Here is a 15,605-nt window from a genome sequence, read left to right on the forward strand (position 1 = left end):
GGTTTCAAGATAAGGGGCTTTTTTCCCTTCGTTAAATAGGGGAAAAACCTTGTCTTGGAATCAAGTAAATATGGTAATAATTTAAAACCCCAATACGTAGTATTTTTTCCAGCATGAGTGAAGAGATCTATGGGGCCAGTACTTCCTTGGTCATTATCATTGGCTGTTTTGCTTGACTATCTCTTTATTTGACAAGTTGACAGTTTTTCTCTCCGTATTAATTCATAGCCGGTACAGAGTTTTTTAGCCCTTCTTTTGCATTTCTCTATTCCCAAGTGTCCTTCAGATATCCTCTGTAATATATCCTGATATAATGCTTTGGGAACAACAAGTCTGTCATTTCTAAACAAGAGTCCATCTATTACTGACAGCTCTGCTTCAAACTGGTGATAAGGACTGGATGTGCATCTTGTAGGCTATCCTGCACTAATGGCTTATATTACTGGTTGCAAAGTCTGATCTTGCATCATGGCATCTGTGATTACAATCCACATTTTGTTTGAAACTAGGCACATTTTCTTTTAAAAAAAGAAGAAAAAGGTATACAATGTCTAACTCTAGGTTTGGTTCTAAATCTGTTCAGTCAGAAGCTGCAGACAAATTATCTGCTACCACTGACATTTCTCTGGTTTATATTCTGATCTTAAATCATACAACTGCAATTCCCACCCCCCCCTTTTTTTTTTTTTTTTGCTTTGCCACCAGTGACTTATTATCTGTTTCATTTAATACTGGTTTCTCGTACAGAAAGACATGGGACTTTTTGCATCACACCAGAGCTAAAGTCCCTTTTTCCAGTTCATACATGCTGACGCTCAGTTTTAGTTAATGCCCTGAAAGCATATGCTATGGGTCTCCAATGCTCCCCATAATTCTGCGTGAATACTGCCCCAAGACCCTCCTTAGGCATCTGTAGACAGTTCTGTTGATGTTTGCTGTCATACAGCCTAAGCACTGGAGCCTTTTGCAATAACTGTTTAGTAGGCCTGTGTGAAGAGGCTAGCATTCGCTTTGGATTCAGATTCAGGCAATTCGGGGACAGTGACTCGATTCGGTGATATCACTGTCCCAAGTTGATTCAGTCGAACCTGATTCAGAGATTTGGCTGCTGCGGAATCGGCTAAATCTCTGAATCAAACAGGCCCCAGCCTCCCAGCTCTTAAAAAAAAAAAAAAAAAAAAAAAAAGCTCCACAATCACCTGCTGCTGCCAGGTCGGGCAGGGCAGGTATCGATGGGGCTGGGAGGTGGGCGGGGGATGGGAGGCATTTATGGGGGCTGGGGGAGCAGGCAGGGGATGGGCCTGGCCCCCATGGTCCCCTCCCCCCTCCTTTAGCTCTCCCCTGCCCCCTACTTACAGGCACAGAGTCCAGGTCTAGCTCCCTGCGGTGGCGAGCAGGGACTGCCTGAATTTCTGAAACTCTCCAAATCTCTCCGAATCTTTTCCAAATTGATCTGGAGAGCTTCGAATCGATTCAGACCTTTTTATTGGTCTCTTGATTCAATTCGGATTTGGAGATTCGGCCACCAAATCGGAATGAATCTCCTCTGAATCAGATCAGCACCGAAAGCTTCACACAGCCCTACTGTTCAGCATCTTAAGATCCTCATTGTGGTGTGCTTCCCATACCCATTGTTTATGCAATAATGGTCTTAGGTTGCTGCATTTTTATACCACATGAGACACACATTTCCTCAAAGTTTACCATGTCCAGAAACTTTTGCACTCCTTCCTTATCTGTGGGAGGTGGTATATTAGCACTTGATTGTACACTGCTGGGATCTATCTATATGCCTTCATCCATTAATTTTTTGCCCAGATATGTTATTTCTCTGTTTCTAAATATCCACTTTTTCTCTATTGAGTTTTAATCCTGCTGACCAAGAGTTCTCTGAAGCTGATGATCATGTTCCTCCAGAATACATCTCCATATTAAAGTGACATCTGGATACACTTTGGCACCTTCAGTGCTATCAAATATTTGTTGTATATATTTATGAAACACTTATGGTGCTGAACATAACCCAAAAGGCAATCTGTGAAAGCAGAATCTTCCGTATGGAGTGTTGAATGTGCACAAATGTCTATTTTTCTCTAATGGAACCTGCCAAAACCCAGCTGATGCATCGAGTATGGAGAAATATGTTTCTTGTGTCATCTTTCCAGGGATTGCAGCCCTGGTGGGAATGGGAAAATGTTCCCCTTTTTTATGTTTATAAAGTTTATTCTGGGTCTAGACAAAGGCAAAGAGTTCCATCTTTTTTTTTTTTTTCATAGTTACTACATGTCAGTTCCTCTATTTTTGTATTACCATCCTGAGCCAATCAGTTTCTCTAGTTCTGCTTTCAGTCTTTGTCTTTGAGCTAAAGGAATTTTTTTCTGGGAGCACATATTGTAGGAGTTTAATGTTCAGACAGCTCAATCTTACTCTTTGTTCAGCTTCCACAGCCCCTCAAAAACATCCTGAAACTTATCTTCAATTTTATTGTACCCCTTTACAGTATATATTCTCTGAATAAGACGTAGTTCCTAACAGGTCTTCAGCCCTAATATAGGTACATATTTTCCCAGCACAACCACAAACTGAATTTTTTCATTACCATTTTTTACCTTTATCTGCAGCTCATGTGCCAGCCATAGGAATCAGCTCCCCCACTGTAAGCTCAGAGCCTTATCTGCTTGCTGTGAAAGCTTGCTTGCATTCAAACCTTTTACAGTAAAATCTGGTATAACATTGGTTTGTGCACCAGTGTTAAGTTTAAAAGACACAGGAGGTCCATTTGTTTCTAGTATGATATTACAGTCTTCTGATGACATTATATCTTGTACAGTTCTTACATACAGCTGCTTGTCTCTGTTTGCAATATCACAATTCATCTAACTGTACAGCAGCATTTCCCAACCAGTGTGCTGTGGCATTTTGGGCTGGAGCTACGCCCCCTGCCTGGCTGGAGCCACGCCCCCCACCTGCTGCTGCTGCAGACACAGACAGACAGAGAGCATGGATCCAGCCAGGCAGGGGGCATGGCTCCAGTACAAAATGCCGTCTGCCTGCAGTGCGCCATCCCTCCCCGTCAGCGTCCGGCTGGCCACATGCCACCCCCACATCAGTGTCCAGCTGGCCATGCATCCCCCTTCCTCCCCCCCCGCTCTGCGTCCAGTGTGCCGCAGTGTTTTTTTATTTAGTTAAGTGTGCTGTGGGGTGAAAAAAGTTGTACGCTGCTGTACAGTGCCTGCACACTCTGTTCCTTTCTTTGCCTACAGTCCTCTCTCCTGCATGTTCTTGTCAAATGTTTCTGTTTTGTCCATTTGTTGCAGCTTTGTCCAAAATCAGGACATGACTGTTGTCTGTTTGTTACCTGTAAGAGGACTTGAGCAGAGGGGCTCTGTCTCATCATGGCCGGTCCTGTTGTCCCCTGTTCATTTAAGCTAAGTATAGATAGTGAAAAAGCCCAAGCCTGAATCTGTTCAATCTTTGCAGGTTAGTCTAAGCTCTGTAGATTGAACCAATAAGCAAGTGAACAGGCATTCACTTTTGATTCTGGAAATACAGCCACATGCCTTCAGTGGCCCAAGCCAGAAGCCTGGGGGGCTAGAGCATACCTCCTTACTTTGGTGGAGCAGACAGCTTGGGCCAAGGCTAGCTTTCCCACCCTGCAAGGTTCTTCAAACTGGTCCATAGCTAAAATTTGGCATATATAAAATCTCAACCCAAGAGTAATTAAAAAAACACTTTTGAGTGACTGGTAGGAAAAATAGTCAGTTGTGTTTTTCTTGTGTTCCTCTGGCACAAAAATAGCTTTGTGTGTTATAAACCAGAAAATATTAGTCAGAATACAGAATGTCATATTGAACTAATACTTGTGATTATTTTTTTGTGTGGCGTGGGCGTAAAACCCAGGCCAGAAAGAATGAGAGAGAGTTTTTAAATATATATATTTTTTGTGTCCCTTTTAAGTCTGTTCTGACAATTGCATGTTCATCTTTTGAGTTATAATTTGTTCAGTACTCTGTTCTTTGGAATACTAAATACATGTGGGTGGGCTTTAGCTTGGGGTATGTATTATTACTGAATAAATATGTTGCCTTGGGGTGACAACTCCCATTCTTCTCCTATGGTCAGAGGACAAATCCGTGTGCATATTTTACACCTGCTTATTTTGCATTTGTTTGCACCTTTTATGTTTGCATCTTTCTCTTTATAAAATAATGCTTTTTAAATTCCACATGTAAAATAGTTTAGTTTACTGATCTTGCAATATATCACACCAGAGTTGAAGATGAAAATTTCAGAATATTACACTTCTAAACTCAAATCCCTTTTTTTCTCTTTGCTTCTCAGATCTGGGAGTGTGAAGGATGGTTCCTTGGTAGCCTGTGCATTTGCTCCAAATGGAAATTTCTTTGTCACTGGATCATCATGTGGAGATTTAACTATTTGGGATGATAAAATGAGATGCTTGTATAATGAGAAAGCACATGATCTTGGAGTCACCTGCTGTGATTTTTCTTCACTGCCAGTTTCTGGTTAGTTAATTTACTATTTAAAATAACTCTTTTTTATACATATTTTTTACCTCCAGCTTTTGTTTTTATTCATGGGGTTTTTTTCATCCCTGCCCAATCAAGCTAATAACTAGTAGAGTTCTTGAAGTTTCAAAATACTCTTGGTATCTACCCCCTCACACCTGTTACCTTTGTTCTGAAGTTGATGAAGATGAATAATTGTTTAGGTAACTAATAAATTGTCCAGCATAATTATAAGGTCATTCAATGGCTGACTTTTTCCCAGTTGAGTCAGAATTTAAAAAAATATACTAGCCAAAGAATTAAACCTGCTAGCCACTGATAAAGTCATTGCTCTTCCACCATCACATTTCCAGACTAGTGGGGAGCCCTGTAGTCCAGATGAAATGGTTCTGAGTCCCAGGAGTGGCCTGTATTACAGCTATTGTTTCAGGGTGCTGATAGGGTTATGCAGACACCACTAGATCAGGTTTATGTAGGTCATGTTTTCAAGCTTTTTTTTTTAGCAACCATGAGGACAGTAGAAATTGTTTTTTAATGGTCTCTGAGATTCTGACTTAATCTCATCATTTCTGGAATTAAAGGCTTAGGCCTGAGCTCATAGTGTACAGGGCTTAGTCCAGCTCCAAGAAAGGTAATACTAGATTTGGTTTTCATTCAGTTAATGTTTGGGAGGTTATCCAGACTTGTAGTTGTAGTTCTAGGTTTGGACTTAGAACTACAACAGCTAGAAACTTATTTTACGTACCTGTTTCCACATAATTTTATTTCTTAGGGCCATAAACTTACAAGGCAAAGCATTTCACAAGTTTGAAGCAAGCAGATTTTTCAGATCCTTCACGAAACCTGAGTTTACTCTTTGACTTGAGAGACTGAGTTGATGCGTAGCTAAAGTACTGAACTTGTATAGTGAGGGTAACAGTATTTACCCAGCTAACAGAAATACAAATGAATTGGCATCCTGAATGTGAAAGATGAGAAATGAGGGCCATGCAGCCCTCTAATTTACAAATGTTGTCAGGTTGAAATGCAGACTAAGATGGGTAGACTGTTTTGTTGGCTTAGAAATGGTGTTTAAAGGTCTGTTTATTGGGAATCGGCTTATAGGTATAAATATATGCATTATAAGGGTTGAAGATGGGCAGCAGGGTTTAATTGGATTTCTAAGCGCTTGGGTCTCGCACACGCACAGAGTTTCTCACAATCCTGAAAGCAGACAGGCTGTCTGACACAGCAAGGCCAGTGGATGGACACAGCCTGAGAATTGGAGGATCATATACCATTCTGTCTAACACAACAAGCCTGGGAACCGAGGGAGTATGTACCATACTGCCCATAACACGAGATAAGTGGTACCAGCTAACAAGGCCCCAGAACAGGGGGGGAGGGAGGCCCCTGAGTCCCGGTTTTGGGGGAGCAGACCAAATTAGGAAAAGGCCCGGAAGGCTATGTGGGCATGTGACCACAGAGAGACAACCAACCGGAGATAGCCACGGATAAAGAGTCATCAGGCATCATCAACAGGAAAGGAGAATACAAAAGCAGAGACTTGAGATTAACAAAGGGTGTCCCTCCTTCTTTTCCTTTCTGTCTCTCTCTTTGTCTCGTCCCTGCCATCTCTCCTCCTCCTCCCTGAGAGGGGACCCCATCCCCTGGGAAGAGTCCCCAAGGGCACACGACCACCCCATCTCATGCACCCCACTGGAGGGGGGGTGTGGCCCTCAGCATCCCACCTCCAGACTGCTGACATCTAACACCTAAAAGAGTGCCTCGGAGCAAAGACTACATTCTGGCCAGATGTACTTTGACTCTGATGACAGCTTTAGGATTTGGTAGATATATAGAATTGCTTGATTATTTGTTGTGCTTCTTTTCTGTTATCACCACATCAATAAATTTGCCTATTATTGAATGGAAAGGTGTTGTGGTTGGTCTGAGGGTGGGTGTTTCCCCCCCTTCCCCTCCACAAGGCCTCCGGGTCCTAAATCCAGAGCCAGCATGTTTGTTGGGAAAAAGCAATGTTAAAAACTTATTTCATAAAGGCTCAGGAATCACATAATAGTTTGTTTTTTGTAGAAGTCAGGTCTGGACGTACCTCAGTTCCACCAAAGATATTAGACCTGTGAATTAGTCTGGTCTAAATGAATAGACTTACCAATGTTTCTGTTTTGTTTAGGTCCCTTTTGTAACTGTCTATCAAGTTTTCCCTTGAGAAAGGGGGATGTAGTAGAAAGGGTTAACTTCCTTATTAAAGAGTGATGTCATCCACAGAAATGGTTGGTTGACCGTTTTGGGTCAGGGTTTAGTGATTACAATAAAGGCTTAATGAGAACAAGAAGTCTTCCTACTTCTTCCTAAGATCCAGAATAACACAGATCATCAAATCACAGCTTAATTTTTTTAGTGGAAGCAGTTTATTAGCAGTATAGTCTGTCTTAACAGTGTTTACTTCTTTTGATTTTCTTCCTGGACCTACTTGTGGAAACAAGTCCCACAGTTTCTCAGTAATCTTGAAGTGTAGTGGTACATCACCTTCTGTTTTCAAGTCCACATCTATACCAGCAGCTGTTGCTCTTAAAGCAACAAAAGTTGTTTGATTTTTTAATGCTAAAGAATCAAGTTTCTGACATACGCACATTTTATACAGCCAAACAGCACCGGTTATACTTAAGGATAATATATACTTAAGGATAATATAGTACTCTACTTACTACCCGCTCTAAAGAAACAGCAGTAGGAGAAAGCAGAATGTGATCTCATGCTCAGGTACAGAAGCTTAGTGACTGATACTGCAAAAAATCAATCAAATAGGAGTCCACTGAAAGGTGCAGGGGCAGTAACAAAGTGAAAAATTCCAAGTCATCAGGGACAACATTGAATTATTCTGGCATGATGGAGTAAGGGGATTCATGTTTTCATATAAAATCTCTAAGCCTGGGGTGGGGTGGGGGGAAGGACTCCCAATAAACTCAGTTGTGAACTATAAAAAAGAAAATTCTTCCAAGAAAAATTACTTGGTATGTTTTAAAACTGTGCCACCAGCTCTCTGATCTGCCAGCTCAAGAATGGAGAGATGGCAAGAAAATTGTGTCTCTTGCATGGCAGTGCAGAATTTTGTCAACTGATTTAGCAGTACAGTTTACAATCTACGTCTATTTTTAATTTTGTTCAAAAAATGTTATTGAAAGTTCATGTTTTTCCTTATCTCTTTTTGATCACAACCCAAATTTGAAACTGTCAGGATTACTGGCCGATTTCAAACAGGTTATGAAAGCTACAAAAGTACTGTTTACTGGTAAAATGAAAATAAAAAGTTATTTTCCAGTGAAGTTGCTCCTTACCTTGCTCAAGTACAGGAAAACTACCCATGAAACAGCAGTTTATGATTAGCTCTTTACCCATTAGGCTATTCATAACATATGATTCTTCCATTTTCTTTAAATTGGATTTAGTTATGGTTGAATAGAATCTTAAGAATCTTTTCCCAGAAGATACAGAATTTAATTGCTCTGGAAAAAATAAGGTTTAATATGATAATATCTGTTTTTTGTTATATTTAAGTAATTGGCTATGGTAAGTGGGATGTTTGTTTATTCTAACTTACAAAGTAGTGTAAAAATTGTTTGATAGTATTTTATTACTGTCTCAGATTCCTACTGTTCAATATTTTTCCCCTAGAATCTTGTGGTGAGTCTTTATTTGTGTTGCTGTGAATTTTATATTTTTTTAGTAATTGATTTCTTTGACATGCGTGTTATTGTTGTAGTTTTGATTCTGACAGTGATGTACTTGTAGATGTTTTTCTCTCATTTGGGAAAACTACTAAAAGCCATTTTTCTGTTTCCATCTTGCCAAGTACATCACATCATCTTGCTTCCCCATAGTTGTTTACTAATTAGCTTCTTAGACTTGAATCTGCTTTATAAATAGTTCTTTCTTTTTATCTTGCTAAGGACTGCATGGTTAACCTGAAGTAGCAGGATAGAAATTGTTATTTACAGTCAGGCATCCTAGCTTTAATAATCTCAGTATTGAAAAGGAGTGTTTCAATGCTTCCCAAAGCTGTCAGAGAAACATTCTGAAAACAGTTAGTAGCAATATTATGATTATAGCAGTTTATAAAATGAAAAGTATGCTTCAACTATTCTAACTATTCTAGCTCTAAGTAATTTCTTATACATCAATGGAGGTAAGAGGTGGTGTTTCCTTGGGGAATTTAATCAAAAATGGTTTATTTTCACAGCTTCTCTCATATTTTAGGACAGGGGTATCGAACTTGTCTGGCCCCATGGGGCATACCAGTGGTTCAGGGCCTATCTGCAGGCTGGATTGGACCCACAGATCGACTCCACATTCTGAATCCAGCACATGTCCTGGAGTGGCTGGAGAGGATTCCCTGTGGGCATGGTCCTGCTCCAGGGCCATGCTGCTGGTGGTGGCTGCTTCAACACTCCAGGAGTGGGCACCACTTCGAGTACACAAGTCTATCCCTCATGCCCTGAATGCTGCCTACGGGTCAGCTGGATTGCAGCCAATTTGTGTGAGAATCTGGTGAATAGGTAGTTAGGGAGAACCAAATATGAAAGCTAGTAAGTTCAGAGTTTAGATTCAAACCAAAACTTGTCCATAATTCAGGGTCATTTGGATCCAAGGCTTTGGCTCAGTCCATTGCCTAGATATGTTTACTGATACTTGATGGATTTTGGGCTTTTGGACCGGGTCCAGTTGAGTGTGCACATGCAAATGTTCCCCATGCTACTAATTTGCAACTTGGCGGGGGGGGGGGGGGGGGGAGGGGGTTGACACCAGGAGAAACCCATGCTAGAAAAAAGTGGGGCAGTGTGTGCCACCCAAAACTGGACCCTGGTTAGCTGCAGCCATGCTTCAGCTGCCAGTCAGGCTCGCTGCTGCTGGAACGCTGCCACTGGAGCGCTGGGAGGCCTACAGAATCCAAGGTAAGGTTGTTGGGGCCGGTCCAGATGCTGGCCTCAGCCTGCCCTACCCCACTTGGAGTCACTTGCCACACACCAGAGTGTGCGTGCTTGGGCGTTCCCTGGGGACAAGTAGCAGCAGCATAACTGTGTGCTGCTGCTATTTGTCCCTGGGGAAACGCACATGTATGCTTGCCTGGACGTGCCTTTGGGGTTTTGAGACCAACTCTGGGAACTGGTCAAAAATATTTTTGTTCCTGTTTGACTGATAGATAAAGGATGTTCCAGATTTATGAATAACCAAGACCAAATTTTGCTCCCTCTTAATTCCCAGTGTATGTCAATTGAAGCTGATAATTTAAATCTGAACAGGATTTTAAATGCTGTATGTGGACATATATATTAAAGTTGTATAGGATAAATTTTTACCTATACAAGCTCAACCTTCTTCCCCCCACAGAAAAATGATTATGAGAAAAGAATAAATGTTAGCTTGTTCACCAGGAGTCATTTTGCTGGGGGTTTTTTTCTGCTTTTCTCTCAAGTCTTTTGTATATGTGTATTACTCCACTGATTTTTTTTTTTTTTTCCTCCTCCCCCATGGCCATACCTGGCTATTCTTTTGACAAATGGACCAGATTCTAAAGACTGAATCCCCACATTGCATCCCCACATTAACCACACAGTTAAATTGACATTCCTTAATTCAAATTGCATGAAAGTGTACATTTAAATGGGCTTACGTAAAGGTTGGAGAAAGCCCTTAGGCTGTGTACTATTTAGAAATGATAAACATCTGCTTAACATTTTCTTCTCTTGGATTTTCAGGTTTCTAGTAATTGATTTTTACTTCCCAAACCCATTGCATACAGAACAGATTCAGAAAGTCAAGATTTATGATAAATTATTTGTGAAAGACTTGTACAAAATTAAAATTTATGAAAAAATAAGATCATTTTTTAAATGAAGCACCATATTTTAGATGGATAAAAAAGCAAAAAATCAAGAAAGTAGTTGCTAAGCAAGCATGTATTTCAACAGTTAGTACATGCACAAGACCTTGTTTTTCCTTAGCTTCTCAACCATCCATATTGAACTATATTCATCTACTTTAGTAGGCAAATTATCTAGGAAAGGCAGAATTTTGTCCTTAGATGCAGCTTCTGTTCATACTATTGAAATTACACAGCCTTGACTCTGACCCATCATTTTTTATCATGGAGTAATAGGTGTATGCAGCAAGGGGTTGGCCACCAACAATCTGTGGGCTGGATTTGGCCCGCAAAGAGGTGCAGTATGCCATGGCAGATCAGTGGCATGGAATTGTCATGTCTTCCATCCCCTCAGCAGCAGTCCCCTTGGTCATGTCCTGTTCTCCCCCCCCCCCCCCCCCCCTGCTGAGCCTGCTGCTCCACTCCTCTAAACTTTCACTGCACTGGGATCTGGCACCTGGACGCTTAGAATGGGGGCTGGGGGAGTGACAGAGACTTCTGGCCTATAGCAATGGTTTAGCTCTGCTTTGTGCCAGCAAAAGACTACCAACCTCTGGTATACAGGATTTAAAACCAACAAACTTGCTCCTTGCACTCCTAATAGGTAATGCTCATTTCTTAGTATGTAGGATCAATTTTAACATACTAGTGTTGATATGTTACACTATATGCCAGATCTGAGGGTACCTGGAAATGGAATGAGTTAATTGGCCTTTTAAAAGGCAACCTCATTTTTGGTGGGGAGGGGCGGTGTGGTGAGGATTTAAGTCTCCTCTGTAATAAGTAGAACAGCAATTCTCAAACTAGGTTGCAGTCAGATTTTATCAGAATAATGATTCACTATAACTAAATTGATTACAATTACGAGGATGTTATGGAGTGTACTCTTGTTACGTGTGTGTGTGTGTGTGTGTGTGTACATATGTAAAACAAGAATATTATATATAAAAATACATTATCAACGTTTGAGAACTTCTGAACTGGAGGCTATGCACACAACTCTTATTTCACGGCTGGTACACTTTGTTCAGTACAAAAAATCTTTATAATCTGCTTTGATCAACTCATTTTCAGAAGGTCAACAAATTTAGGAGTAAAGGGAAGGAAAAAAAGGAATTGAAGACAATAAACAACACTTAACCTCTTCTTATTTTTACAAGAAACCCATCACAAATTGATGTCAATTACAGTAAATTGATGCTACTAGGATCATTTCCCAGACTCTAAATTCCAAATATAACAGGACTTTGCATATTTATACTGAGGACTGGGAAGCCTTTTGTAAATGCAGATTTTTTTTAATAAAGCACGTGCTAAAAATGTATTGGTCAGGCAAGGACCTGCTTGGTTTTAAAAAGCCTATCCTTGCTGTATTTAAGAATACCTGTTTAATTTGAAAATCAAATGTTCTGTCTGATAGAACAACATCCTTATTTCTTAAAACTTGGACATTTAGCATTTATATGTGTGTAATTTTTCATTGTTTTATTAAACTGATGTAATTTACATGAGGATCTGGAGTGGGCATAGGACGGGGTAGGCAAAATGTGGCCTGGGGGCCAGATGTAGCCTGCCAGGCCACTCTATCCGGCCCACGGGGCCCCTACAAAATTTAGAAAATTAATATTTATCTGCCCTACGCTGCCTGTTATGTGGCCCTTGATAGCTTGCCAAAACTCAGTAAGCGGCCCTCTGCCCAAAATAATTGTCCGTCCCTGACATAGGACCACTTAGTGTAGTTGAATGTAGGTTGCTATTACTGTGCTATGCCAATAGGTAATGAGGGAATTGGGTAATAGTTGTTTCTTTTGAGCAAGTGACTACCTTTGAGAAAGCTGTGGACAAGTTTCAGTCTAATTTGCACTGATTCTTTTAAGAATAATTCTACATCAGATTGGGTAAAGTTGTCTTGATGTAGGTGTTTATATTATTTGTCCACTCCTTGTTTACACTGGTATGAATGTGTCTTGTCAAGCAAGTCCTTAGGTCAGGGGTACTTAACCTCTGGCCCCCGGGCCAGATGTGGTCCACGGAGCCTCGGAATCTGGCCCACAGGGCTTCCCATGAGTTGGGAAATTTGGTGGTGGGGGAGCAGTGGCAGTTGATAGCCACCCCTCCCTGCTGCCAAACTTCCAAGCCCGGTGGGACAACTCAGAGCTTGGCCAGGACCCTCCTTTCACACAGCCAGATTGGAGCCAGTCCACACCTTCTTCTTCCCATGAGGCTGGGTCATGCCCCCTTTCCCCTTTCTGGACAACCTTTCGCAGTGCCCTTCCTTACGCCTCTTCAGGCCTGAGGAAGGTTACTGTGATACCCCAAAGCCTGTCTGTGTCCATCCCAACCATGCAGTTGGGTCAATAAAATATAGCACCCACAAGAATTCTTGCCTTTTGCATATTTCCTGGATGATCACAGTAACAGTATTTCAACACCACTAATTGTTTATCTCTGTAGCATATATTGTAAAAGTACCAGAGTTAGGAAAGGTATCTTGTTACAGTACTCTATTGCTGTAAAATAAGGAAATGTAGTTGATTTAGCATGGAAGTTATGGAAAGTAGAATCACAAATACTGTTTCACTTATAGTCAAACTATATACATTGATACATTTTTTGAAAAGACTTGGAAAATATTCCATAACAGCTATTGATATTTCCTTTTTTCTTTGTCTTTTTTATTATTATATTTCCTGTTCAATCCTTTGGATTTGATATGGAATTATTTGCATTCTGCTTTGTGGAAATACTACAAAATATACATTTTTTTTGACCAGCTTGTGTGGTTAATCTTTTTATCTTTGACAGTTATCTCATTCAAATGGCCACACCTGCCCAGTTCTGTACTTCTTTCACTTATGATATTCAAGAAATAATTTATGATAATACAAACCTGCTATTTAATTTAACTTAATTATAAATATTACTTTGATGATTGCAATTTTTTTATCAATGCGTTTCTCTAATTCATTAAACAGTACTAAAAAGGAAGCTAATCAGCTATGAAGAGAATTTAGCAGAGTTTTCTGTTCTCTCGTAATCTTCTCAGTGTTTCAAATCCACTTAAAAGTATTTTATTTTTATAAGATGGAGAGCAAGGGTCCAGATACTTTCGAATGGCATCCTGTGGCCAGGATAACCAGATCAAACTCTGGCTTTTCTCATTTGCAGATTACTTGGGTATGTATTGTAAAAATTTCCTTATTTTTCAAAACTTATTATTATTAGTTATAAATTTATATCAAATCTGTGTGATGGGTATCAGTTAGAACTTAGACTAATCACATGCTTAAAGTTAAGTTTTTGCTTAAGCACTTTGCTAAAGCAGAGCAATGTACATGGGATTTTCAGGATTGAGCCCTGTTTAGCTTCATATGTCATTTATAATTTATTCTCTGGGATTGTTGGCGCATTGTTGTCCATTTAACATCAATACTGTATAGCAGGGATGGCCAACCTGCTGCACATGTGCTACATGTAGCACAGGCATCCTCTGTATGTGGCACAGGGCAGACAGTACAGCAGCAGATAAAGCGGAAAGCAGAGCAGGAGAACAGGGAGAGTGCAGAGTAGGGAGTAGAAAGCAGAGCAGCAGATTGGACAGAGGAAGGGGATCAGAGTAGCATTCAGGGAAGATATGGGGCTAATGTGTGGCATGCCTGTCAAAAAGGTTGGTTTCTACTGAGATATGTAACTATTTGTTGAAAGCCAGTAAAAAAATTGAGTTGGAGCTGGGTTCTTAAGATAAAACCGTGCAGTCCAAAACTGGTATACTATAAGCAGCGATGGTGCTGATTACCTCAGGTCTGAAGTTGCCCTTGCTTAGGAGTGAAAATATTTGTTTGCCTGGTAAACTATTTGCTTCTGCTAAAACTGAATTGGTCTGATGGCTAGTAGTTTTGTAGTGTGGATGCCTGCTCAGAAGAAACTGGACTGGGATTCCCAAAGCATTTTCAATAAAAAACAAAACTTACCCCATTCTTCTCTATTTTTCCTTTCTAATTTGAGGTTTATAAAGGTGTGGTCCTGTTAGGTGTATGTACTTGTTTGGTTATATAAATAAGTAATTATGTATTTTTACTAAAACCCATGATTATTAAAATTGCAGAGTAAAACCATCAGAAGTAAGAGAATCTAACTTTAATAGGGCTTTAGTATGCCTGACTGTCTCCTTTTGTATATTCAGTGTGGCAGAGGGCCATATCCTTAAGGCTGTTTTGCATAGCATGGTAACACAAAGAAACCATATAGTCAATTAACTTGCTGTTTATCTGAGCATTCTTGGTTAGTAAAACCATCATGTAATAGCTATTATATTATTTTTTCTCCCACACCCTGATTCAGGAAGCATGACCAAAGAAAAGAGGGTGTCCTTACACCCCAGCAATTCCCAGCTGCCTTTTATGCTATTAGCAGCTGGCCTTATAGTCACAGTATATCAGATTAATTATCATCATGTTATCCTCAGTTGTTTTTAAAGAACAGCTTTCATAAGTGAAGGCTAATATAACGTTTAGATTTTAGGTCACATTTCAAAATTGGCACCGACTCTAACATATCAAGTTACTAAAATGACTTTTAAAAAATGAAATGCATAATTTCAGGCCTTTGAAGACAATAAATCAAAACACTTCTAAAAGGAAATCTGTGTTTTTCATCTTTATCAATTATTTGCATATTCAGTTTTAATTTTTCTTGGTTTTTTTGTAGGTGCTGAATTAAAATATAAATGTACATTGAGTGGACACTCTGCTCCAGTTCTGGCTTGTGCATTTTCTTATGATGGACAGATGCTAGTTTCAGGGTAAGCAGTTTTATTTAATTTTAGTTGGTGTACATTTTTAGTAGATGGTTCTGTCTAGTTAAGCATTTAACAAATCTTGGAAAATAAGGGACATTTCAGACAGTTGGAAGTCTGCCAGTGTAATTCCATTATTTAGCAAGCATAAAAGAGGCAACCCAGGGAAATTTATACCAGTTAGTTTGATGTCAGTCCAAAGTAAAATAATGGAATAGTTAATTTGGAACTCTTATCAACTAAGAATGATAGGTTAATAACATAATTAACAGTGGTTACCGTGCTTTCGTGGAAAGTAGGTCTTGTCCAACAAACCTGTCTTCTTGACAAGATTACTTATTTGGTGAATAAAGGTAACTGC

General features: G+C 39.9%; 1 protein-coding gene across 3 annotated transcripts in view; it reads left to right on the top strand.

Moving 5' to 3' along the window:
- WDSUB1 (WD repeat, sterile alpha motif and U-box domain containing 1) overlaps window positions 1-15,605 on the top strand; it is a 66,775-nt gene that overhangs the window by 10,226 nt on the left and 40,944 nt on the right. For all 3 annotated transcript variants that reach the window (XM_006273813.4, XM_059727360.1, XM_019480253.2), the window contains exons 3-5: window positions 4,342-4,526; window positions 13,534-13,626; window positions 15,157-15,250. In XM_006273813.4, the coding sequence (XP_006273875.1) occupies window positions 4,342-4,526; window positions 13,534-13,626; window positions 15,157-15,250 (372 nt within the window). The remainder of the gene's footprint in view (window positions 1-4,341; window positions 4,527-13,533; window positions 13,627-15,156; window positions 15,251-15,605) is intronic.

The sequence above is a fragment of the Alligator mississippiensis genome, chromosome 4 (genome assembly GCF_030867095.1).
Source record: "Alligator mississippiensis isolate rAllMis1 chromosome 4, rAllMis1, whole genome shotgun sequence".
NCBI classification, from domain to species: Eukaryota; Metazoa; Chordata; order Crocodylia; family Alligatoridae; genus Alligator; species Alligator mississippiensis.